The sequence below is a fragment of the Rhinopithecus roxellana genome, chromosome 6 (assembly GCF_007565055.1).
Source record: "Rhinopithecus roxellana isolate Shanxi Qingling chromosome 6, ASM756505v1, whole genome shotgun sequence".
In the NCBI taxonomy this organism is placed as follows: domain Eukaryota; kingdom Metazoa; phylum Chordata; class Mammalia; order Primates; family Cercopithecidae; genus Rhinopithecus; species Rhinopithecus roxellana.
Window position 1 is genome coordinate 64,838,134 of NC_044554.1, and position 26,101 is coordinate 64,864,234.

General features: G+C 55.4%; 1 protein-coding gene and 1 long non-coding RNA gene across 7 annotated transcripts; one reads left to right on the forward strand and one right to left on the reverse strand.

The window, feature by feature from the left end:
• Window positions 1-853: 853 nt before the first annotated feature.
• On the forward strand, window positions 854-18,867 carry IMPDH1 (inosine monophosphate dehydrogenase 1). Of its 6 annotated transcripts, XM_030932870.1 has the most exons (17): window positions 854-1,096; window positions 1,373-1,416; window positions 1,501-1,564; window positions 4,933-5,031; window positions 7,031-7,079; window positions 9,941-10,042; window positions 10,164-10,238; window positions 10,548-10,754; window positions 10,909-10,996; window positions 12,502-12,701; window positions 14,094-14,184; window positions 14,426-14,521; window positions 15,858-16,001; window positions 16,097-16,241; window positions 16,533-16,676; window positions 16,771-16,854; window positions 18,120-18,867. In XM_030932870.1, exons 1-17 carry the CDS (start codon window positions 951-953, stop codon window positions 18,139-18,141), a joined length of 1,800 nt encoding a protein of 599 aa, XP_030788730.1. In that variant the 5' UTR covers window positions 854-950; the 3' UTR covers window positions 18,142-18,867. The 6 variants fall into 6 exon arrangements, with proteins under 6 accessions (XP_030788730.1, XP_030788729.1, XP_010377035.2 ...); XM_030932869.1 differs by lacking the exon at window positions 1,373-1,416 and having other exon boundaries at window positions 1,487-1,564; XM_010378733.2 differs by lacking the exons at window positions 1,373-1,416; window positions 1,501-1,564 and having other exon boundaries at window positions 18,120-18,847.
• On the reverse strand, window positions 18,798-24,384 carry LOC115898306. The gene is made up of 2 exons (XR_004058026.1): window positions 24,259-24,384; window positions 18,798-19,263 (listed from the first exon to the last, which is right to left on the reverse strand). It is a non-coding gene; the product is annotated as an uncharacterized LOC115898306 (long non-coding RNA).
• Window positions 24,385-26,101: the final 1,717 nt, after the last annotated feature.

The window sequence follows — 26,101 nt, forward strand, 5'->3', positions numbered from 1 at the left end:
ATGGGGCTACTTCTGGATAAATCCATCTGTAATGTTGAAAAATCATAAGTCGACCATTGTAAGTCAAGGACCATCTGTATATGGCATGAGAATTATCAGCTGTATATTTTCATCTACTTTGTCTCCTGAAGTAAATTGCCTGAGGGCAAGGACTCTTACATTTCTTTGTCATTTTTGCTAGGTGCTCATCACTGTTCACAATGATAACGGTAGGAAAAAGTACGCCTTCTAGTAGTGGACAAACAAGTTTGAGTACACTGCTCTGCCCCACTCCCTTGTTATAGGGTAACGTAACAAGGCAAAGTACCTCCACAACGAGGTAAAACTAGGTCCTGTTCCTGAAGGAGCCCGCAGCCTTGTCTGTTCTGTTCGTTCCCTGGCAGATTACAGGCTGTGGAAATCCCTCTCCCCGCTCTCTAACGTGGAGTCGGCTGAGCACGACTCTGTCGCCCCAGCGCGGGAGGCCTGCGGCCGGCGGGTAGGAGGCGCTCCAGGGGACCTGGCATCGTCCGTGTGCAGCAAAGGAGCGGACCCGCGACGCAAGGAGAAGCCCTGCCTCCAGAGCCCCGCTCCTTTCCTCTTCTGGTTTTCCTCGGAAAGGGCCAGGAGACACTGGAAGGTCCGGACAGCAGCGAACGGACGGGGTCCTTTCCAGTCCTACCCATGTACGGACACCTCTCCCGCTCATCCCCCGATATACCCTCGCTGAACCCGAGATGGGAGAGACCAACCGAGTCTAGGCATCTGCGTAGCAGCGCCGTGGAGAGCGGGGAGCCCAGGGCGGAGCCCAGTTGACTCCCGGATTCCCCTGCCCCGCCCCCGGCACGAGGCCCCGCCCCGGCGGGCCCGCCCCTCCTCGCTACCCGACCGGGCTGCGCTCACTGCCCAGCCGGGGCCCCGGGAGCCTCCAGGCGGAGAGGCTCCCGCCCGCCCTGAGCTGCGGCCTCCGCATGGAGGGGCCACTCACTCCGCCACCGCTGCAGGGAGGCGGAGCCGCCGCTGTTCCGGAGCCCGGAGCCCGGCAACACCCGGGACACGAGACGGCGGCGCAGCGGTACAGCGCCCGACTGCTGCAGGCCGGCTACGAGCCTGAGAGGTGACGCCCAGGGCAGAGCGCACGGGGCGCATCCGGGGCGGGCGGCCGAGGAGGGCGCGGCGGCTCCGGGAATCCGGCGACGCTGCGGGGGAGGGGAGGGGCAAGCCCCACAAACCCTTCCCCTCTTACCGCCTCAGCCTCTAACTTCCCGAAACGCCACGCTCCCGGCTTTGGTTGGGGGATGCAGACGGGCACTGTGCGAAGGATTAGGTGCTTCGTTGCACAGGGGAGCAGAGGAGAGGGAACAGGTCGTAAAAACCTTCCCTAAAATCTTAGCCTTAGATTGGACCTCGCTACACACCCGAAGACACCCCTTTCAGGTGGCTCCAACTCTTGGGGTTCAAACAGTGCTGGTTGGAGTCCTGTCCGACTTGGCTTACCCCTCCTTAGCTGTTTCCTCCTAGAACTATCTTCAGTGGTCTTACTGGCAGGTGTTGGTGTCCAGATGGATCGCCTTCGCAGGGCTAGGTGAGGACACTCTCCCCTCCTCACCATACACTGAGATCTGATGAGGCTGCCAGTGCAGCTCACCTCAAGGTCTCTCCAAAGACTCAGGCCCCCATGCTGGGGTCTGTAGGGGAATGAGGGACACTGGAGGAAGAGTAGGGTAGTGAGCTGGGCCCCAGGGGGACTGGCTGAAAAGGAGACAGCAGCTAATCTCTGGATTGTATCGCAGCTTGAAATGCAATCCCACTGTCCTTCCGGTCCAGAGGATTTGGACTTCTTTCTCTGCCCATCTGCTGGTGTTCAGCAGCTTGGGGAGGTGACCTGGCAGCTGGGTTTGGGTGGGGGTGGTCTGGGGGAATTAGCCTGGCATCTCTGCCCAGGGGCTGGTCACTTATGTAAGAACTTTTAACGGCTTAAGGGGCTCCTGGGCAGTGGGGCTGCTGAGTTAGGCCCCTCCTGTGCCGGCAGACTGCCTCTCTAGAATTGACTCAGGCTTAGGCAACCCCCAGCCTTTCTCCTATCTTAGAAATCCAGCTCCTGGAGTTCAGGGCACAGGGTGATGGGGAGGGGCCACAGGGGCTGAAAGAACCAGTTGGGGCTTGACAGAGGCAGTGCTTGGTTAGAGCAGGGGTTGCAAACATATTGTTTCAGAGCTCAGGCTGGAGCCATGTGAGTGCATCCTTTCTCCAGATTGCACTTTTGCATCAAGGGGTCATCCCTACTCCCACCCCCAACCCGACCCGCAGCCCGCACTTGGGCTCAGAGAGGCTGTGTAAACCTGAACCCCAGCCAGGTGGTGTAGTGAGATTCAAAACCTGCTGGCCAGACCTCCACCTGCCTTTGCCAACCTGGAGCTGTGGGAACAGGACAGGATTCCGTGAGCAGTCCTGGGTTTGAATCCAGTGTTATTGCTCTCTGGCTTGAACTTGGACAGGCTATGCCCCCGTCCCAGCTCAACAGTGCTAATGTTATTACCTTTTCTCCCCTTCCCCCACCTTCCCCTCAAGAGTATTTTGAAATCTTGTTCCTTCAAACAGCCCCAGGCCTGAGAGAGCCCTCGGGGCTCCCTGCCTGGACCTTAGTACCCAGTTGGGCACTGTTGCCCTCTACCCTGAGGAAGGGACTCGGACCTGCCTTCCTATCCCCACAGCTGCTAGGTGGGGGTCTCAGGGGACAACAGCCCTTCCTCGGCTTTGGAGGCCCACTGGTTGCCTCGGTGTCTCCTCCCCATGGAGGAAGCAGCTGGGGAAGATCAGGAAGAGGGTGGAGGAGAGCGGGGGTTGAGGATGGATTAGCGGAGTCTCTGGAAAAGCACAGCCTAACCCAGGGCTGAGCCCCAGCAGCTTAGAGTGATGAGGAGCCCAACACAGGTCAAAGCGGGAGGCGCGTAGGGGAGCAGGAGAGGGGAGTGGGGCCATGAAGTCTGTAATCACTGGGAAGGTGACCCTCCCCATGCCTCAGCCAGGCAGCCTCCTCCCTTGGGTCCCAGAGTTCTAAGAAGGCTGGGGCAGATGTCACAATCAGGTCACCTGAGATGGTCAAATCCAGCTGCTCTCCTGGGCCCCAGCTCTGGTTGAATCCTGAATAGTACTCTAGCCATTCCTGACTCGTACTGTAGGGGACAGTGACCCAGAGCAGGTCCCTTAGTGACCCAGTGACCCAGAGAGACCACTGGGCCGGTCTCTGCTCTGTGCTGCAGTTGGCATGATAGCTCTGTTCTTCTATGGCCAGAAAGGTACCCCAGAGCAGCTCTGAATGGTCAGGCACTTTCTCTGGCTGTTCTCACTGCTCTCCTCAGGACTCTTCCCTGGTCCCCCATGTGGCCTGGGCTCCCCGCGTGAGACTGTAAATGCTGAAGGTTCAGAGGTGCTTCCCAGGCATCGCTGGCAAGCTGGCCCCAGCCTCCGCTCTGCACACAGATGGAACAGTCTGTGTTTTCCTGGCAGGGTCCCGGGGGCATCAATGGGGGAGGTTGGACATCCCAGGGAACCTTGTGGCTTGGAGGCCAAGCCTCCCCTGGGCTTAGTTTCCATCACACTGCTGAGAGGTAAACAAACCTAGCCTCCCAGGGCCACAGCCAGCCACCATGCCAGGGAGGGGATTGTGTCCCACGCCACCTTATTCTCTTCTCCCCAAGTGAGCTGTGGGAGCCACAGGAGGATACAGGGAGGAGGCTGTGGAGTGTGGGTGGGGGACCTACTCTTGGTCAGGGAAGAGCACTGGCAGTTCTGGTCCCATAAGAAGGAAGGATCTGCCTCCTGCCACCCCACCTTTCCCCACGTGAATCAATCTGCTACCCAGTCACTGCCCGCATGTAGAAATCTGGATCTTGCTGGGCACCCAGGGCCACCAACTTCTGCTTTGGGGATTTTTCAGAAGTTCCCTAGCCCCTACCCTTATTTGTATGTGTAAGCCAGGCTTATGATCCTCCCCCATCTTCCCACCGCAGGACCCTCCCAAATAACAAACTGCTCTCTGAGGTTAAAAGCCCTGGTACCAACACCATTTTATCAGCTGGAGATAGGGCGATGAGCCGAAGCACTGGGTCATGAATCAGAAGCAGTACCTCTCCCTCCCTTTCCGAACTATAGATTTTGCCTCTGTCAAGGGAATGGGTGGGTACCCAATACTTGGCAATTAATAGATTGTGGAGTTAATGTGATCATTTATGAAAAATGCTTTGTAAACTGCAGAGGGTCCCAAGGCCACCCAAAGGTCAAGGAGTGTCATTGTGAAGAATGCCCGCTCCCTAGGAAGGATGTCGGGATGGGGCATAGCGGTCCAACCTCAGAGTCCTTAGTGCTGGGAGCTGGGAGCCCAGACCAGTTTCTCAGGGCTCCGGGCCTTGATCAGGGTCCGGGGAAGAGTATGGGGGATTGGGGGACGGCAGAACCGTGTTAGAGGTACCCTGAGGACAAGGGCAAGGTGGGTGGCCCAGGCTGAGGAAGCACTCAGGGGTGGAGGGGGGTGGGGCCTCTGCTGGGGGTCCTGGGAGGATGGACGTGTAGAGGCAGAGGGGGCGTGTCCCAGCCTGACCTGGTCCTCTCCCCCGCGGGCCCCATACCTCCTCGCCGGTCCGGGCTGGCGGGGTCGTGGGGCCACTGCAGGCGGCTGGGGGCGTGCGCGCGGCGGCGGCAGGGCCCTTTGTGCGGCGCGGGCGGAGGCGGCGGTCTCCGCGGGAGGGGCGAGAAGGGCGGGAGGGGCGGGAGGAGAGGGCGGCGCCCTGGCCCGCCCCGGCGCTGCCGCAGCCCCCGCCCCCGGCCCGCCCGGCCCGCAGCAGCAGCGTGGCCGCGGTGCGGCGTCAGCAGTAGCAGCAGCGGCAGCGGCGGCGGCGGCAGCGGCGGGTGGCCGCGCGGGTGTTTATGTCGGGTCGCGGGGTCTCGCGGCAGCATGGCGGACTACCTGATCAGCGGCGGCACCGGCTACGTGCCCGAGGACGGGCTCACCGCGCAGCAGCTCTTCGCCAGCGCCGACGGCCTCACCTACAAGTAAGCGCGGGGGCTCGTACCCCTAGGTGCGCGCACCCACGCGCCGCGACCCCCGGGCCGGCCCTGCACGTGCGCGGCTCCCCCGGCGGTCCCGGCCCGTTGCGAGTGCCTGTTGTGGGCGCTGGGGGCTGGGCACGGGAAGGAAGGAGGCCCGCGCCGGAGCAGACGGACGTGGCACGGCGACACCGCGGCCCTCAGAGCCCTGACCCGTTTCTGGCCAAATCTGGGCTCGACCTGCCCCCTTCCTCCTCTCAGGGGCATGGAGGGGCCGTGGGGCGTGTGGGAACTGGATATGTGGACGTTATGGGGAGACTTTTCCCAGCCGCTGGTCCAGGACTCCCCCTCCCAGCCTCACCACGAGGGCAGAGGGTCCCTGGAACCAAGCTTAAGCAGCTGCTTCCGCGTGGCCCCAGGAGAGGCACAGCCAGGTGATTGGGGTGGCTTATTTTCCAACTGTCCAGTCCAGCGCTTTTTCCAATTGTGTCCCTTCCTTGCCACAGGTTGGTACTGGTGCCCCCCCAAGGTGCGAATTATTCTGTGACTGCCACCCCTAAGCCCACCCTACAGGGGGTTTTGGAGGAGGACACAGACCTACCCGTCTGCCTCTGGCTTCCTTTGCCTTTGCCGTGGGCCCTAGGCCAGTTGTCCTGCCTGCTGCAGGCCTGGCACTACCTCTGCGTCCTGGCTGCAGGACTGTGCCCCTGCCAGGAAGAGGCATCAGAAGGGGCAGAGTGGGGATGCTGGCCAGTCAAGAGCATCCCTGCCTTGTCTCCTGCCAGCCCTGCCCTGGCTTGTAAGCACTCCTGCTTGGCCAGCAGTTTCCCTAAACACCAGGATACCCAGGCACTCCTGAGGAGTGTCTCCTCCTGCCTGCCCATAGGCGACGGGTGTATAGAATACCTAGAAAATACTACGAGGCCCAGACTCCAGCATTTCTTCTGTGGCCTCCTTGCTATACAGAAGAAGGGCTGCCAAAGGCTGGGAGCAGCCAAAATTCTTTGTTTCTTTGGTTGTCTTTGGTGATGAGATTGAGAGCCTACCTTTGATACAGTTGTCACTGAAGTCTTCTAGGAGAACTCCCTAGGGGAACGCCTAGGAGTTTCTCTAGGCCTTAGGGCAGATTAATGACCCACTCCCCCTCCACCCTGTGGCTTTTCCTTCCTGCCCTAGGGATGCCTGCTGCTTTGCTTAGCTCAGTTCAGAGTGTTCCTGAAGTGTGGGATATTTGCTTTTGGGCGTGTCTCTCAAGACCTGCTGTGATTTTAGCAGGTTGGGGCCCCTGAGCTGTGGCCCTGCATCTAGATATACCCATGCAGGCCTACACTCACCTTCTGGGGTTTGCTGTGACTGTGGCCCACCCTAGTGCCTTGCGTTGGCTGGGGCCCCAGTGTTCTGGTCCCACCTCTAAGGCCTCTTTCCTCCCCTTTCCCATCCCAGCCATTTCTGTTCTGCTCTGTCAGAACATGCCCTGCACTCAGCCCCCTGGGGTCTCTCCATGCTGTTCCGAGCCCTGTGTGACTCAGCAGCCCAGGCACCGGGGTGTGCAGCATGTCCTGTGCTGGGTCATGTTCATGCTGTGTTGCACCACAAAATTGTTCTCAGGTTTGTTCCCTGTGTTTACTTATTTTCTCTCCCCATCAAGATTGAGAAGTTTTCAAAGTCAGGCTCTGTCTGCTGTGTGTAGCGATATGGGAACTTCTGTGTTGCTTGACAAACTCTGAGACCTGAAGGCAATGGATATTTTGGACCTATTGCCTTGATGGCGCCCCAGCAGACCTTCCACTATCTTTGGCTCTAGCTCTTGGGGCTGGAGTCTGCCAGACTCTAGTGGGGGGCATGAGGTGGGAACTGCCCTGATGGGGCGGTAGGATGAGGGGGCTCTAGCCTCTGCTCCCCTAGGCTTTTCTATGCACCCCTGCTGCCTCCTCTGGCATGGCAGTCTCTGCCCCTTTGGGGCTGCCCTCCCCACTAGTAAATACTCACTTCTCTGTCTTCACAGCGACTTCCTGATTCTCCCAGGATTCATTGACTTCATAGCTGATGAGGTGGTGAGTACCTCTTCCTTTGACAAGGGGAGGGGGCCGTGTGTGTGGTGGAAGAGGCTGACTTCTTGTTCAGGAGCAGGGCATGGAGAGACTTTTCTTGGGAATAGGTAGATAGGATATAGCCCTCCCCCCGCCTTTTTTTTTTTTTTGAGACAGAGTCTTGCTCTGTCACCCAGGCTGGAGTGCAGTGGTATGATCTCATCTCACTACAGCCTCCACCTCCCAGATTTAAGTGATTCTCCTGCCTCAGCCTCCTGAGTAGCTGGGATTACAGGCACGTGCCAAAACCCCCTGATAATTTTTGTATTTTTAGTGGAGATGGGGTTTTGCCATGTTGGCCAGGCTGGTCTCAAACTCCTGAGCTCAAGTGATCCGCCTGCCTTAGCTTCCCAAAATGCTGCGATTACAGGGGTTATTCCACCCAGCTGGAATGGGTGGATATAGCCTTTATCGTTGCCAGAGAAACTGGCAGAGATCAAAGGGTTATACCTGATGGGGCAGAGGCAGCTATGGGGACACAGGAGTGTCCTGAGTGAGGCCCGGCCCGGGGCTGGGTAGCTCTCTGTCAGTGACAGAGCCTATGGGGCAGGTTCAGAAGAGGCCTGGGAAGGGGCTGGCTTGGGAGCGGGAAGGGGTGGGGTGGGTTTGGGAGTGCCTTCCTTATTTTAGAGACCATAAGGATTGGATTGTGTCTGGAATGCTGAACAAGGACATGATAGAAGCCAATCAAATTATACAGATTTGAAAACGATAGACAGACTTGTTCACTGATCCACAAAGTACAAGAACTGGCAAGAGGGTTTGAAAGAGTTGCATTTTGGATAAATACAAGGAAACACAGTGTCTTGCTTTCCCAGAGGGGCTCATCAATGAACAATTAACATATGATAAACTCAGAGAAGCCAAGGTGGGTAGTGATGATGGTGTAAGTCATTTCAAGAAAAAGTACCATGACTCTATGATGAATTCATATACATTAAAAACCCCATTTCTTTTCTGTTGCTCTTATTATTGCTATTTATTCTGGTCTGATTCTCATGAAAGGCCAGAGGGCCTGAGTGTGCCTAGATCAATTACATGTGAGGGAAGTTCATGTCCAGTCTGTGTGTAGCCAGAGCTGAACCAGACAGATCTTCAGGGGGAAATTCAAATGATTCTGGTTGTTTCCCTTATGACAACAACCAGGAAGCCTTCTTGGTGCAGCTGTTCAGTTTAACAGAGTTTACTGAGCACTGTGGCTTTGTGTCAGACCCTGGGCTGGCTGCTCGGAAGAGAGGGATTGAAAAGACCCCTACCAGCCGGGCATGGTGGCTCACACTTATAATCCCAGCACTTTGAGAGGCTGAGGCAGGAGGATATCCTGAGATCAGGAGTTTGAGACCAGCCTGGCCAACATGATGAAACCCCATCCCTACTAAAAATGCAAAAATTAACTGGGCATTGTGGCAGGCATCTGTAATCTCAGCTACTTGGGAGGCTGAGGCAGGAAAATCACTTGAACCTGGGAGGTGGAGGTTGCAGTGAGTCGAGATTGCACCATTGTACTCCAGCCTGGGTGACAGAGTGAGACTCCATCTCAGAAAATAAATAAATTAAATAAAGGACACCTGTCTGGCTGGCAAGGGTCTCCCTGTCCTGTGGCTTCTGTCAGGAAGGCTGTGGCCCTTCTGTGGCATGATGAAAGAGGAGAAGATGGTGTTTTCTAGATTATGGGGCCAGAGGTCTGAACCAGGGTTACATAGTGGGGCCGGGCGCGGTGGCTCAAGCCTGTAATCCTAGCACTTTGGGAGGCCGAGACGGGCGGATCACGAGGTCAGGAGATCGAGACTATCCTGGCTAACACGGTGAAACCCCGTCTCTACTAAAAAATACAAAAAACAAAAACTAGCCAGACAAGGTGGCAGGCGCCTGTAGTCCCAGCTACTCGGGAGGCTGAGGCAGGAGAATGGCGTAAACCTGGGAGACAGAGCTTGCAGTGAGCCGAGATCATGCTACTGCACTCCAGCCTGGGCGACAGAGCGAGACTCCGTCTCAAAAAAAAAAAAAAAAAAATTACCTAGCAAAGTCTTCTCAAATGTCTTGGGGGCTGGGATCTACTACTGTTGGCCTGACCCTCAGGCGTATGTGCTCTGGCCTTTCCTCCATGGGCAGGTGGCTTTTAAATAGACACTTGCAATCCTGACCGCTCTCCTGAACTCTAGACTGTTAGTTGCTTGCTTTCCTGGATGCCTAAAAGACTCTTTTCCATGCCTCCTCTGACCTCAGCCCTTGTCACCCAGAATCCATTCTCCACCTCAGAGCCTGAGTGACCTTTTTGAAACATAAATCAGATCATTTCTCTGTCGAGACCAGGGGCTTCTGTCCAAATCGAATCTGAGCTTCTCTCCATGGTCTTCATGGCCATACATGCTGCCCCTGCCTTCTTCCCACCTCTCCCTTCCCTCCACTCCCCTGGCCTTCTTTTTCTTTCTTAAATGTGCCTCCAAAAGAATTGGACTCTGAGGCGGGTTTGCACCCAGCCCTCTTAGCCGAGTGACAGCCCTTCTGACTTCTACTTGATCGGCTCCCACCCGTCACTTCCCAGGAAAGAGGCTTTCCCCAGTCACCTTGTTGCCGGTGGTCGCTTGCCTTCTTGTTTTTCTCTGCAGCCTTCATCGTGACGGAAGTCATCTTGAGCATGTGTCCTGTGTCTGTCATCTTTCTTTCCAAGTAGAACATAAGCTCTGTTAGATGAGCAGGGAACTCATCTACCTTGTTCACTGCCATGTCCCCAGGGACTGTCCTGGTGCTGGTGCATGTAGGAGCTCAGTGAGTGTTTGTCCAGTGGGTGATAAACTTCACATGGGCTGTGCCTCCATCCTCAGGACCTGACCTCAGCCCTGACCCGGAAGATCACGCTGAAGACGCCGCTGATCTCCTCCCCCATGGACACTGTGACAGAAGCTGACATGGCCATTGCGATGGCTGTGAGTTACGCACCTGCATGGGGACTCCCGGGCACGGGAACTGAGCATGGTGGGCTGTGCTGAGGGGCAGGGCTGGGGAGGGATGGGCCCTCACTCTGACCACACTTCCCTTCCATGTCAGCTGATGGGAGGTATTGGTTTCATTCACCACAACTGCACCCCAGAGTTCCAGGCCAACGAGGTGCGGAAGGTCAAGGCAAGTACCAGGCCTGTCCCCAGCAAGATGCCACCTGGCAGTCCCCACCTCAGAGGCCCTCCCAGCCTCCCCTGCCAGCCCTGTACTGCTGCACTCCCTGGGTGTCCTTCCTCTCAGTGGAGCTGTGGGGCCAACTAGCTCCTCGTCCCACTGAGGGTGGCCAACTAGCTCATTTTCCCACTAGCTCCTCGTCCCACTGAGGGTCCTGGCTTCTCTGCGGCACAGCCGCATCCTCTGTTCCCTGTGGCCAGCTTAGACATCATCCCTGGCTTTCTTCCAGCCTTTTCCTCCCCCTATCTCTGCCTGCAGAAGTTTGAACAGGGCTTCATCACGGACCCTGTGGTGCTGAGCCCCTCGCATACTGTGGGCGATGTGCTGGAGGCCAAGATGCGGCATGGCTTCTCTGGCATCCCCATCACTGAGACAGGCACCATGGGCAGCAAGCTGGTGGGCATCGTCACTTCCCGAGACATCGACTTTCTTGCTGAGAAGGACCATGCCACCCTCCTCAGTGAGGTACCTGCAGGGCAGGGGAAGCAGGGCTGGGTGCAGAGAGGACCCTCACTCACGCTGGGGCCTCAGACTGGTGCCTGTGACCAGGGACCAGAGGGAGGCCTGGCTCCTTCTCTCTCACCTGCCAACCTGCAGGCAAATGTTCCTGGCCCCACAGGTGATGACACCAAGGATTGAGCTGGTGGTGGCTCCAGCAGGTGTGACGTTGAAAGAGGCAAATGAGATCCTGCAGCGTAGCAAGAAAGGTACCAGGGAGCTAGTTGAAAACTCAACCCCCAGCCTGACTCCCTGTCCACAGTCCCATTATTCTTTCACAGCCTCGCAGGTTATCCCAGCAACGAGACTGGGCCCTGGGGAAGGTTTGAATAACCTCAGGCAGGCCAGAGCACAATTCCTGCCATCCTTCTCTTAGCTTAGGGAAGCTTGTCCCTAATGCAGCATCTTCACAGTATGTTTCCCAAAACTAGTCCTATGAGATGCTCATCCCAAGAAAAGCCTCTGTGGTCTTAAAAGCTTGAGCAATAACTCCTTTCTCTATCCCCTATCTTACGTAAAGAATTGCACATTCACTTATGAAAGGATCTCAGAAGTCCTGCAGTTAAATTTATTTGACACTGGAGCTGTTTCTATATTTGCTAGCTAGAAACAACTTTAGCTTTTTTTTGAGACAGAGTCTCACTTTGTCACTCAGGCTGGAGTGCAGTGGCACAATCTCAGCTCATTGCAACCCTTGCCTCCTGGGTTCAAGCGATTCTCATGCCTCAGCCTTCTGAGTAGCTAGGATTACAGATGTGTGCTACTACACCAGCTTATTTGTTTATTTATTTGTTTGCTTGTATTTTTAGTAGAGATGGGGTTTCACCATGTTGGCCAGGCTGGTCTTGAACTCCCGGCCTCAAGCGATCTGCTCTCCTTGGCCTCCCAAAGTGCTGGGATTACAGGCATGAGCCACTGTGCCTGGCTACAACTTTGGCTAGCTATTTATTTATTTATTTTTGAGATGGAGTCTTGCTCTCTCATCCAGGCTGGAGTGTAGTGGTGTGATCTCGGCTCACTGTAATCTCCGCCTCCTGGATTCAAGCAATTCTCCTGCCTCAGCCTCCTGAGTAGTTGGGACAACAGGAGCACACCAACATACCCAGCTAATTTTTTTGTATTTTTAGTAGAAATGGAGTTTCACCATATTGGCCAGGCTGTTCTTGAACTCCTGGCCTCAAGTGATCCACCTACTTCAGCCTCCCAAAGTGAGGAAGCTGTGAGCCACCACGCCCGACCAACCTTGGCTCCTTAGAAAAAAAAAAAGGAAAAATTAAATATTCACCAGGTCCCTGTTGGCTATACTGGGAAATGCTTCCCTGGTCCATAGTAGAGGGTTCTTTGGTGTTTGTATTGGACAGGGCACATACTTCTCCCTACAGGACAGCATCACTCCTGGCTAGGAGATTTCGGCCACTGTGACCCAGCAGGTGAAAGGCTGCCAGTGCTCAGGGGCTGCCCATCCCAGTCCATGGGGATGCCCATCCACAGACCCCAGGAACCTCCTGGGCTGAGAGGTTTCTTTGCTCCCTGTTCCTTGGGAAGCGGTCTAGGTCCCTAGGAACACTTCCTGGGGGGTGCTGTCACCTAGTGGCTGGCTGGGGTACTTCAGTGGAATCTCTGGCGTTGCCCACTTTCATCTTCACCCTCCTGAACATCTCTCAAACTTCTCCCCACCAAACCTGCTTCATTTCACCCCTGCATTCCTTGTCAGGGAAGCTGCCTATCGTCAATGATCGTGATGAGCTGGTGGCCATCATCGCCCGCACTGACCTGAAGAAGAACCGAGACTACCCTCTGGCCTCCAAGGATTCCCACAAGCAGCTGCTCTGCGGGGCAGCTGTGGGCACCCGTGAGGATGACAAATACCGCCTGGACCTGCTCACCCAGGCGGGCGTCGACGTCATAGTCTTGGTGAGGCCCCTGCCTAGGTTGTGGGGGAGGTGTTTGGGTGGTTCAGCAGAGTGGAGGTCTATGAGGACCCAGGTTCACCTCTGATTAAACCTGTGCCCCTCCCTTGCTACTCTTCCTCTCTGCTTCCGAGTGCTCCCTGGTGTTAGAATTAGGAGGGTGGCAGCAGGATCTCCTGAGCTCAGGGGTCCAAGGTCATAGTGTGCTAGGATCGTGACACTGCACTCCAGCCCTGGGGACAGAACAAGACCCTATCTCAAAAAGCAAACAATGGTTTGTATCATCTGAGATACAAAGAAAGAAAACAAACAAGTTAAAATTTTCCAATGGCACAGCCGTAAGAAAGAATGAAATCCTGTCTTTTGCAGCAGCATGGACAGAGCTAGAAACCATTATCCTTAGTGAACTAACTCCAAAGCAGAAAACCAAATACTACAGGCCCTCACTTATAAGTAGGGACTAAACAGTGGGTACACGTGTTCATAAAGATGGAAATAATAGATGCTGGGGACTCTAACATGGGAGAGAGTGGGAGGGGAACAAAAAATTGCCTGTCAGACACAGTTTTCGATATGTGGGTATTAGGTACACTTGAAACCCAATTCTCACCAGTATGCAGTATGCCCATTTAAGCAACAAACACATATACCCACCGAATCTTTAAAAAAAATAAAATAGACAAATTGCTGCAAGCAACAATTGCAAATCAAGACCCCCCCCACCCCCAATAAAGGGAGGTAGAATAAGGATAAAGGCTTATTGATTCCTTTTGAGTGATCTGGACCATGCATCTAGATTTATCTGTATTCTGTGACTAGGAGGAAGAGAAATTAGGAGGGTCACTGGCACCCTCTCACAGCTCACAACAGACTGCAAACAAAGGCCCTCTGAGGGCCTTCTTGGATGATAAGTTGACCCTAGTAATTTAGCTCATGTTCACTGAGAACTGCCTGTTTGCCAGCCACTGCGTCAAGACCTTTATGTATATCAGCCCCTTGAGGGACAACTGCCATTCCATTTTCAGATGAAGAAACAGGCTTAAATAAGTTAAGTCATTTAATTTGGTTAGTGAGTTGGTGGGAACAGGATACAGCTCCAGGCAGTGTCTCCTTGCTTTAAGGATCAGTCTGTACAATGGATAGGAAAGGCCTTATCTACTCCAAGACTGCATTAGTGGTGGTTAACCTTTCAGGAAAGCAGTCCCCTTTGAGAATTGACTGAGAGTTGTCAAGTGAATTTCCAGAAAAAAACAAAAACAAAAACAAAAAAACAGAAGGAAAGAGCATTCTCGTAACAGTTTTCACAGGATTTGAGGGGTTCATCCGCTCAGGCTCTCCCTCCTGCCTTGAGCGTCCTCAGCTGTCTAAGCACAAGCTCTTCCTTCCTTTCTCACAGGACTCGTCCCAAGGGAATTCAGTGTATCAGATTGCCATGGTGCATTACATCAAACAGAAGTACCCCCACCTCCAGGTGATTGGGGGGAACGGTGAGTGCGGGGTTGCCTCTCACCCCCCTGTTCCTGCCGCTCCACTGAGAAACCTTTTTCTGTCCTTCAGCATCCCTAGGTGATGGTATGGCTCCTGGCATGGGTGGCAGGAAGCATGATGGGCTTTGGTCACCATAGGGAGGTTGGGGGTGCTAGACTGGGGTCCCAAGAAGCCGTTGGGCAGGCAAGGGCATCCCATCCTCACATTGTTCCTCTGCCCCATCCCCACCCCCACCCCTAGTGGTGACAGCAGCCCAGGCCAAGAACCTGATTGATGCTGGTGTGGACGGGTTGCGCGTGGGCATGGGCTGCGGCTCCATCTGCATCACCCAGGAAGGTGGGTGTCAGGAGGTGAGCGAGTGCCCGCTGGCCCGGGGTCCTCGCCTTTGCTCCCCAGATGCATATCAAGTACTCTCTCTGCCAGGCCCCGTTCTGCCATGGTGGGCTCCGCGGTGACCCAGGCATGGGCCGCACCCCGTCGGGCCCACTGACTTAGGGGAAGGCAGATGTAAGCAGGACGCAAGAGCTCCAGCCTGCTTCTCAGAGTGCGGTCAAGGGGGCTCCGCCTGGGGCTTGGGGCCTGGGGCTGGTGTGACTGTCCAAGGGGCTTGTTGGAACCTCAGGGTTTGGATTTGATTTGTGACAAGGCAGATATTTAAGACACAGTGACGACGTGTCCTTGAATATATAAGGATATATTATGCACCCACTTCACCATGTATGTGGTTGGGGAGTGGGGAGTTCCACCCAATTACAAAGCCCTTCTGCAGGGTGGGTTTCTGAACATGAAGTGGGAAAGGGGGACCCTGACATGTGTCCCCCATGTGGTTATTGAGGAGGTATTCCCTGGAGGCTGGTGTCTGACTTGTGGGGTGGCTGCCTGGAAGACTGGGGTCCTAGCTTGGCCTGAGGAGATGTACCCAGCCCCTCCTGTGAGGGCCATTTCTCCAAAACACGGGGAGTGATGCATTTGGCCTTTCCTGGCCCATACAGCTCTCCCTTTTGGTGTTCAGAGCCTCTGCTATTTAGGTTTGTGCCCTTCGCCTTAGCTGGCTACCTTAGCTGGTGAAATGAGGGCCCTCTCTCACCCACTTAACAAATATTCATTAGGCACCTACTTGTCTCAGGTACTGTTCAAAGCCTTGAGGTAGAGTAGGGACTAAACAAATGAGAGGCACCATCTCTGGTTTATCCAGCTTTGCGTCTGTCCCTGAGATAGGTGCTGGTCCTTACAGTCCCCATCTAAAACCTAACACTGAAGGACCTTGGACACTTAGACTTGAAGAAATGCAAACCAGGATCCCAAAGGGGACCGTAGTACCTAACCCTGGTAACAGTTTTTGCAAATGAAAGCCTTGAGGGGGAACTTGTGCCTTGAGAGCAGGTGAGGCTGTGGCCACCCGTCTGGGGGCATTGGGCTCTGAAGGCCACTTCTGATGCCCCATCGGAATCCCCTGTCATGCTCTTAGGGGTGGGATGGCCAAGATCCCTGGAGTGACACTCATCCTGGTGGTATTTGCCAGCACCTGTGTTATGCCTCAGAAACACCATCCAGCCATGTCCCTTTTCCCGACTAGAGGTAGTGCACAGGAGGAAGAGCTATCCTGGCCCCGTGCGTGGCCCCAGAGTTGCTGTTGACTCTTCTCTGCCTTGTGCACCCCACCCTCCCCCAGTGATGGCCTGTGGTCGGCCCCAGGGCACTGCTGTGTACAAGGTGGCTGAGTATGCCCGACGCTTTGGTGTGCCCATCATAGCTGATGGCGGCATCCAGACCGTGGGGCACGTGGTCAAGGCCCTGGCCCTTGGCGCCTCCACAGGTGAGGGGAAAATGTGTTGGGGATTGGGCAGGCGAGGGCTGAAAGCCAGGTGGGGCACTCGTGGGCTGGAGGCACTAATCCCTTGCCCACTGTAGTGATGATGGGCTCCCTGCTGGCTGCCACCACGGAGGCCCCTGGCGAATACTTCTTCTCAGACGGGGTGCGGCTCAAGAAGTACCGGGGCATGGGCTCACTGGATGCCATGGAGAAGAGCAGCAGCAGCCAGAAACGATACTTCAGGTTCCCTGACCCTGGGCCCCACCTGGGCAGATCAGCCCACAACCCTTCAGGGCCTGCTCATGCCACCGACTTCCCCAGATGGCAGCCAGTCCTCATATGGTGGTTCTGGAAACTGAGGCACAGGGCATAAGTAGCAGACATAGGATCTGTCCCTGGGCCACCTGACTCAGAGCCCAGCGAGGGGTGGCTTGGGGGACCTTCCTGGGCGGTATCCCCTTTGTGCCCTTAAGAGGTGGGGTGGGGTCCTTTGAGCTTCAAGCTGCTGGGCTCAGTCTTCCACCCTCCACACAGCGAGGGGGATAAGGTGAAGATCGCACAGGGTGTCTCGGGCTCCATCCAGGACAAAGGGTCCATTCAGAAATTTGTGCCCTACCTCATAGCGGGCATCCAACACGGCTGCCAGGATATCGGGGCCCGCAGCCTGTCTGTCCTTCGGTGAGTGCTGAGACTGGGGGTGGCTCCTGCTTCCTTTCTCTCGCTCTTCTCCACCCGTGGTGGCCCTGACCCGCTCCACCTACCTGCTTCCTAGGTCCATGATGTACTCAGGAGAGCTCAAGTTTGAGAAGCGGACCATGTCGGCGCAGATCGAGGGTGGCGTCCATGGCCTGCACTCGTAAGTGTGATGGCCTCCTCGTTGACACCTGCAGGCAGTGGGTTGGGCAGGTGGGGCCAGGGTTCTGAGGCCAAGCTGAGGTCGAGGGACCCCATGGACCACCTGCAGCAGGGACAGATGCTGCTGCAGGATGGCCCCTCACCCTCTCCTCCAGGGCCCAGACACCCTGTTCCTCATCCTTTAGCTCCCATGCAAGCAGGCCCTCCCCTTCCCTCGGGCCTCTTCCAAGCAGGGCACAAGAGGTGTGGCCACTCACTATACCTGGACTCCCAGCCCTTGCTTGCTCAGGAAGCTTGGTGGCTGGTGGCAGGGGCTGGTGGTGGCACCAGGCAGCCAGGCAGAAGATGCGGGTGTGACCCCTCTGGCGGGGACAAGGGCAGAGAGACAGATGCCAGGGTCAGCGCTGGGGCAACTGTGGGTGGGGGCAGTGCTCGTTGGCAGCAGTTCCGTTGGCAGCAGTAGTTGCAGGCATGCGCCCCACCCTGGTCAGGAGCCCTGTCCCCAGGCATCAGCGGGCGTCTAACCTGTGTCTCTTTCCGCCCCACCCTTCCGTAGCTATACCTTTCTGCCGTGTAAGTAAACGCGCTGCCCGGGCCAAGCGTAGAGTAGAGCAGGGGCAGTCTGGGTGGGACCTGGGCTGGAGGTGGGGGTGGGTATTGGGTGGGGGTGGAAGGGTGCTGGGGTATAGCCATGAGATGTGGACCCTGGGTTTGGGCCCCCCGGCCCCCTAACTCCAACACCATCGTGGAGGAAACCAGCAATGTCCCCTCATCCAACTGAAACACAGATCCCTTTCTGGCTGCAGAGAGACGCCTGTGACCTCAGGCCTAAGGCTGCCCCATCTTAGACTGGACCCAGTGACCACAAGCAGCCTAGGCCACTGTGCCTGCCGGGCTGGGGCTAGGTGTAGATACAGGCAGCAGAGGTTCGGCCCCAGGTTGGAGCTTGCTCCATGAGGATGGGCCGTGCCTGCCTGAGCTGTCCCTCCACCCTGGGCACTGAGGACAGTCCACTCAGATGTGGCGATGGCCCAAAGGAGCATGGCCATCTCTGGACCCAGCATGGTTCTTCAGGGAACGCTGGCCTGGGGGAGGACAGAAGCCCAAGGCCTGCTCCAGGCCCTCCTCCTGCCCGCTACAGCTGAGATCCCAGGGCTCCTCCGCTCTCTGCTCTCTCCCGCATCTGGGGGCCCTGGGGAAATGGTTTTGGGAGGGAGCAGGGTCCACACACCCACTCTTGTTCCCCCTCTTGCCTTGTCCCCACAGTTACGAGAAGCGGCTGTACTGAGGACAGCGGTGGAGGCCGAGGTGGTGGAGGGGGCGCACCCCAATGTCCACTTTCGGGCACAACCTCCCTCCATAACTGAGTGATCCACAGATTTGCACTACGGGTTCCCCAGCTCCTTTCCAGGGAGAGAGGAGGGGAGGTCCTGAGGGGGCTGCTGCCCCTCACTCGGCATCCCCTGCAGTCACGATTGCTCCCTGGGCCAGGCTGCCCTGGGAGCCCCCCTGAGCCCAGCCAGCCGGGCTCTCAGGCCCTGCACCTGCCTCAGGTCTTTCTTGCTGCAGCCTGCTCCAGCCCGGCCCCCACCCCAGGGGCAGGTGGCCCCTCCTGGCCTCTCCTATAGGGCACCTCCCTGCCCCCAGCCCCCCAGGAAATGGTGCTCTCCTGGCCCTGCCTCTGGCCCTTCCCGGGCCGCTGCCCCCTCAGCCATGTGGCACTTCTGAGCTCCTGACCTAGGCTAAGGGGAGGTCTCTGCCCCCTTCCCCGGGCCTGGGCTACCCTTGGGTCCTGCTCCTCAGGCCACTCCCCTGTCCCTGGCCCTGGGGAAGAGGCTGCCCTGGTCATGGCCGCCTGCCTGTCATTCCTGACTCACCACTGTCCCCCGGTGAACCATTCCTCCCCTCTCCTCAGCTGCAGTTGAAGGCTTTAACTTTGCACACTTTGGGATCACAGTTGCGTCATTGTGTGTTAAATACTCGGAATAAATCAAGCAGGTCTCAACGCCTCCACCATCTTGTCTGTATCCCCTGTCCGTTGGGTGACTGGAGCCCCATCAGAGTTGGGCTGGGGGGTGTGGCACCAGGCCCTGCTTCCCCAGGAAGGTATGAGGGCGTTGTGGTACTGGGGGTGGGGTGGGGGTGTGTTGGTGCAGGTGGGCCCCATGTCAGGAGGTCTCCCAGGCTTGTGCCACACTGGCAGGTTTACCTGCTGCAAGCTGCTCAGCAACTCCTACAGCCAGGCAGCATTGTGGAGGGGTCATCACGGCTGTAGAATTCTAGCATCGGGGCCTCACACCTGGCTGCTGAAAAACGCCCACCGCAGCCTCATCATGCCACATGGTGCAGCCAGGGCACAGGTGGCAGTACAGCATGGCCAGGGCCTGTGGTCTCATCTGCCGAAACATACCTATAGGTACAAAGCAGAGTGGGTTAGCTCCCACTGTTCATATGTGCCTCAGGACCTGCCTCCCAGCCTCACTTCCCACTGGTGCAGACAGTACTGTCACATGGGCTGCTGAATACCGCTAGAGTTGAGGGGTTTTGGAACATTCGTATTGCCTTCCTGTGCCTCTGTTTTTGGGCAGTAGGCACAAAGCTGTCTATCAAAGGTACAGACACCACTCCATACAGCCATCACTCCAGTGGGCAGAGGCAGGGAAGATGGCCAGGGGATCCTTGGGTAGGCGGGAATGAGCAGACCAAGGAGAAGATCTGGATACACTCCTATGGCTAAGGGAGGGGCCCTTAGCTCCCTGCTGCCATGCTGTACCAATACCTGCCCTCTCCCAGACCCCTTCTGCCAGAGAACTATTTGCTCAGGGGCCAGCGTTTCACTGCATCATTTTTTAGCTTTGTGCTTCTAGGGACAAGAAAGAGCTAGACAGCAGGACTATCAGGTGGGCTCAGAGCTGGTTCAGCATCTGCTCTAGGAGTTCTTGCAAAGTGAATGGGTCATTGACAGTCCTGGGAGGCCTTGTGCCCTGGAGTCTGGCTTTGATGAGCACCTGAGTCAGAGGTGACCCAGCAGGGAAGGAGGACGATGCCCAGGTCCCAGGGGATGGTTGAAGATGAGAGGGGATGGACCAAAACAGGGCCAAGTTTCGTGGTTCATCTTGTGCATTGGTTTACAAAAATCATGCAGGAAGCAGCTTGACCAGCCATTGAGATCGGAAAGATCTAAGCGTTTTCAGATAAATGCCAAGTCACTCTGAATCAAGAGCGTGAGTGGTTCAAAGGGAGAGGTTCCATTTTGAACTAAACCTAGTTGGTTAATAGAGCTGACGAATAGGATGAACTACCTTGTAAGTCAGTGATCTCCCCCTTAAGGTATGGTAGCATTAGTATGGCCCTTGGAGAGGAGGTTTGAGCATGGTGGCCCTGGAAGTTTGGTGCATGTCAGAATCACCTGGAGAGCTAATAACAAACAAGTCCTAGGCTTGCCGTAGTAGGATGGGGTCTGGGCCTCTGGGTTGCTACTCAGCTCCTCAATTCTGATACATTCTAAAGTTAGAGGATTACTGTTTTAGAGGAATTCCATGCATCTAGTTATATGGTCTGAGACTTGTTACAGCACGCGTCCTAAGAAAAGCAGATGACACAGCACCCACCCCCAGGCTTCATTGCAAGGATTATGTGAGAACAAATGAGGAAGGTTACATGTGCTCAGTAAATGAGTCTTTTTTTTTTTTTTTTTTGAGACAAAAATCTCGCTCTGTCACCCAGGCTGGAGTGCAGTGGCATAATCTAGGTGCCCACCACCACGCCCAGCTAATTTTTGTATTTTTAGTGGAGATAGGGTTTCACCATGTCGGCCAGGCTGGTCTTGAACTGATCTCCGGTGATCCGCCTGCCTCGGCTTCCCAAAGTGCTGGGATTACAGGCGTGAGTTAATGAGTCGTATTGTGTCCTATGGGCTCTCCCTTTGCCTGGGTGATAAATGCATGTAAGTCTGGACCCAGGCAACACACTTACTCTGGGTTGCAAATTCAGCCACAGTGCAGGAGGCTCAAGTGGGACAAAGGGAGAGAGACTCTGGGTAGGAAGGCCACAGCAGGTGGATATTCAGAGGCAGCTCAGAGCTACATTTGGGAGAAATGCAGATCAGAGATGCCTTGGTCAGCAGTACTACCTGCCCCCCTGAAGTCCAACCAGGTCTGTGCAGCGCACGTGCCCCCTCATCCCTCCTTGACACACACCCAGCACCATGTGGTCCAGGCTACTCACCACCAGGTTGTCGAAGATGTGGCCCCACAGGCGCTGAACCATGCTGCTGTGGTGCCCCAGGTCCCAGCTCTTGGGCAGCGGCATCTGCACAAAGGTGTACCCACCCAGGGAGAGGGTGCACTGCCAGCGTGCAGCCAGCCAGTGCCCCAGGATCCCTGCAGCAACATCAGCATTCAGGCAGCCCGCACCAGGCCACCGCAAAAGAAATGGCTCAGTGCATTCTCCCAGCCAGCGCATCAAAGCTGCAGGCCAGGTGGAGCTGCAGGGACTTAGCCTAGGCAGCCAGCCTCGCCCCTAGCCAGGGCAGGAACAAGAGCAACAGGTAGAGCCAGGGGACTGGGAGGCCCGGGCTTCAGTGCAGGTGTGTGGAGCAGGAGAGTCAAGTTACCCTCATGGGGGGGGGGGGGGGCGGGTAGCAGTGGGGCCATCTCTGGTGTACCCTGGGGGACCAAGAGGAGGAGGAGTGGGTGGCCCTAGCCGTCTCCCAGGCTCCAAGGACTGAGAACAGGGCCCTCAGATGGCATGGCCCAATCATTCAAGGGGGACTGGACTAGCTCTCTGAGGCTCCTTTTAGCTTCTGTGGCTCCAGTGCCAGTCAGGAAGTGGGCAGTCAGCCGGAGGGGAACCACTCAGCTCCCCTCAGTCTTTCCCTCCACCCCTCTCCTCACATCCAGAGTCAGGGCTGGAGAGGAAGAGAGGACCCAACCATTGGGGCGTGGCGGGTTGGCAGAGGTAGCTCCTCCCTCTCCCCTTCATTAGAGCTTTTTATTCTTTCAGGATCCCTTCTGGCTTGTAAGGGTCAAATTCCACCCTCAGCCTCTCTGACCCCACTATAGCCTGACACTCAGACTCAGCTAACCAGGAGGTTACAGGGCCAACCCTGCCCACCTCACCTTACCCCTGAAGCCTTCCTGCCTCCTGCTGAGGAGAGTTTGGAGGCAGGGAACCTGGGCAGAAGGCAGCGGCCAGGTGGCAGCCTCCAGCCACATGCAGCCTCTTCTAGGCCAGAGTACCCAGCCCCACCTCTCACATCTATTGTCCTCAGAGCAGGGCTTCTCACCTGCAGGGTTCAGGCATCACCATTGCCAGCCTCCTCCTTGCTTACCCTTCTGGCTTAGCTCAGGAGGGAAAACAGGTGGGATCAGGGACCCAGGAGACCTGGTCCCCAGCCTCCTGCTCCACCTGCTCTTAAGCCCATTGACAACATCAGCTTCTGGGCTGAGAGCCAGGGTGTCGGCTCCCAAGTCAACTTCGCCCCCCACCCCCACCCCAGCCCAGCTAGAGTTGGAGAGGGGACATCTGGATAGCAAGATGTGGTATTAGCCTGGAACAGGTAAAGAGCAGCCTTTCGCTCACCCTGTGCCTCAGTTTCTCTACTTGTGATCCTAAAAGGGAAAGAGGTACACCCCCACCCCTAGGCATCCCAACTTCAGATATTTCACTTCCCCCTTCACTTTTCAGGGCAGGCTGATCTCAGGGTGGCCAAGCCCAGGGGCTGCCTTGGGCGGGTATTGAACTCAGGAGTCCTGGTCTCATAGCAGGCACCTTTCTGCTTCTCCCTCTTCTGCCAGTGGGCAGGACAATCTGAGGCTCCAAGGGGTTCACCTGGCAACTGTCAGATGGGTAGGAAGGTTCTCCCAGAGAAGAAAAGGGGACTCGGGTCTAGGAGCAGTGGGAGCTGAGCGGTTCCCCAGGAGGGGATGTTGCACCAGGACCTTGCGGTGACCCACATGTCACTCTCCTACCTCAACTTTAACCTCTTCATTTCCATGGCTCCCTCCCTGTGGAAAGGCAGGTAGTGGGAAACAGTTTCCAAGAGGATTGCAAGCCTCAGGAAAGCAACTAGGGCAGAGACGTTCTTGGACCTCAGGCTACCAGGAGTCCGGCTTCCCTGTCCTCTCTATGTGTAGAGAAGGACATCGCTCCCACACTCCACAGTGCTTCCAACTCCTTCCCATGCCTCTAATCTCTGGGAAAGTCTGGGGGCAAAAGGAGCAAAGAGCTTTTATGTGATGCTGTGGGGGAGAATGGGCAGGGGAAGAGGAGTGTTCCCTGTTCCAGGCTGTGGGACTCCGGGTCTGGGAGCTTCAGAAGCAGTGTGGCACTGTATCCGGCAGATGGCGCCGAGACCCATCGGACCGGTGGGACCCCAGGGAACCCGGAGTGGGGCAGTTTCCTAGGCAACAAGCAGCCCTTCTTTTCAAAGCCTGGCCTTTGGCAACCATTCCCTGGTTACCTGCATCCGTAGTAAAATTTGGCTTCCGAAGGACAGGCAGGGTTTGGGGGTAAACTAATTTCATCTCCCAGAAAGGAAAGAGGCTGGCTAGGTGGAGAGAGGAACCTAAAAGACCTGTTTTCTGCCGCCATTCATTACCATGCTGTAAAGGTGCATCTTATCCTCAGCAACCTATAGCAGTAATGCCTGTTCCTTTATGATGGATGGGATGACGAGGCTAGGAGAGAGTGACTTGCCCAAGTTGCCAGCGGGTAGGGCCTGGGCCTGCCTGGATGTCCTTGGGTCCATTCCATTCTTTCTCCCAGCAGCTGTGAAGTGTCCAAGCCCTGTGAGGGTGCTGGTGGAGAGGCTTGCCAGGAAGCCAGGAGCTGCAGGAGTGGCTGGAGAGAGGCAAGAATAAATTCCAGCCCCTTCCAGCTGAGCTCTTTCCTTGCTTGACCTGGTGTGGGGAGACCCCACTGCTCAGGGTCTCCCCTGACCTCATGGTGGGGCCTTCTCCTGGCAAAGGACCACAGAGGGACAGGGAATAGCAGTTCAGACTGTGGAGGTCATATGGCCCCTCTGCGGTTTCAGGACAGGAGAGCTTGCCAAGGAGGACACAAAGCTGGAACCCAGGACTACCTGGAGAGAGGAGATGCAGGAAAGGATTCCGTTCCAGGGACTGTTCAGAGGAGAAAACTGACTTCAAGTAGGTCAAGGGACGTATTTGGAGGATTCAAATCCAGTTCAATTACCTGCTCTCCACTCCCTCGAGCTCTCATCTCCCTGCCTACTCCACATCTCACACTGATCATAATCAGTGCTGAATTTCTGACTCCCTGTAGTAGTCTGGGTTCTCCAGAGAAACAGAACCAATCATACATATTTTTCTAAAAAGAAAAATGTGTGTGTTTGTGGAGAGACAGAAAAAGAGAGACAGACTATTATAAAGAATTGGCTCACATCATTGTGGAGGCTGACAAGTCCCAAGACCTGCAGTTGCCAAGCTGGAGACCCAGGAGAGCCAATGGTGTAGTGCCAGTTCGAGTCCAAAGGCCTGAGAACCAGGAGAGCTGATGGTGTAAGTCCAGAGTCCAAAGGCAGGAGAAGACTGATGTCCCGGCTCGAAGACAGGCAGAGAGAGGAGATTTTCTCTTACTCAGCCTTTTTTGTTCTATTCAAGCCTTCAATGGATTGGATGAGGGCCACCCACACTGGGGAGGGCTGCCTGCTTCATTCAATCAGCTGATTCAAATGTAAATCTCATCCAGAAACACCCTCCCAGACACACTCAAAAATGTATTTAAACAAATACCTGCACACTCTGTGGTCCAGTCAAGTTGACACATATAATTAACATCACACTCCCTGCCACCCTCCCAGACCTGGTCCTCCTTACATTTACCCTATCTTAAAAACTAACAAATTCATTCCTCTGGTTGCTCAGATAAACAAAACAAAACAAAAACCCTTGGAGTCATTCTTGACTACACTTTCTCTCACTATGTATTTATTTATTTATGAGACAGGGTCTTGCTCTGTCTCCCAGGCTGGAGGGTAGTGGCAAAATCATAGCTCACTGCAGCCTCAACCTCCTAGGATTAAGCAATCCTCCTACCTCCGCCTCCTGAGTAGCTGGGACTACAGACACGCACTGCCACTTCTAGCTAATTTTTTATTTTTTATTTTTGTAGAGACGGAATCTCACTTTGTTGCCCAGGCTAGTCTTGAACTCCTGACCTCAAGTTATCCTCCCACCTTGGCCTCCCAAAGTGCTGGGATTACAGGCATGAGCCATCATGCTTGGCACATACTTCATATTTAATCCATTGGCAAATCCCATTAGCACTGCCTTCAGTTTAACCACTTCCTCCAGTCTCTTCTGCAATAATGCTGCTCAAACCATCACCATCTTCCATCTGGGTTACTGCAAAGGGCTCCAATTTTCCTAGTCCCCACTGTTACCTCCTTCCAGAATTTTCTCAATACACAGCAGCCAAGGTGATTATTCTAAAATGTAAGTGAGAGCAGGTAGTTCCTCTGCTTAAAACACTCCACTGGTTTCCCTAGGGTCAAAGAGGAAGTCAGTCTTTGCTGGGGCCCACAGGTCCTTCATGATCAGGCCTCCACTGTCTCAGGCTTTCTCTTGCTTGTCCCCTACCCATACTGTCCTGGTCATTCTAGCCTCCTTGCTGTCTTCCAGTGCCAGTGCCCTCCTCTTCACCCCAGGCCCCGTGGCTCACTCCCTCACTTTCTTTGGGTCTGTGCTCAAGAGCATCATGTTAGAACTTCCCTGAACCCCCTTGCCACCCCCGACACACTGTCACTCTCTGACCCCATCCCTGCCCATCCTGCTTCATTGTTCTCCATAACACATCACAAACATACTCTCTCTTTGTATGCATAGTGCCTGGGCTGTGTGGTGTGTGGCTCCTGCCTGTAACCCCAGCAATTTAAGAAGCCAAAGCAGGAGGATGGCTTGAGCCCAGGAGTTCGAGACCAGCCTGGGCAACACAGTGAGACTCGGTCTCTACAAAAAATAAATTTAAAAAATAAGCAGATATGGTGATGCCAGCCACTCAGAAGGCTGAGGCAGGGGAATCCCTTGAGCTCAGGGGTTCAAGACTGCAGTGAGCTGTGATTATGCCTCTGCAGCCTGGGCAATAGAGCCAGACCCTGACTCTAAAACAAATAAATATATGCAGAGTGTTTGTTTTCCCTGATACGTTTTTATCCCCTAAAGCGCTGTCACCCATAAATACTTGTTAAATGTTGAATGAATGCATAAAACATATATTCATCATCC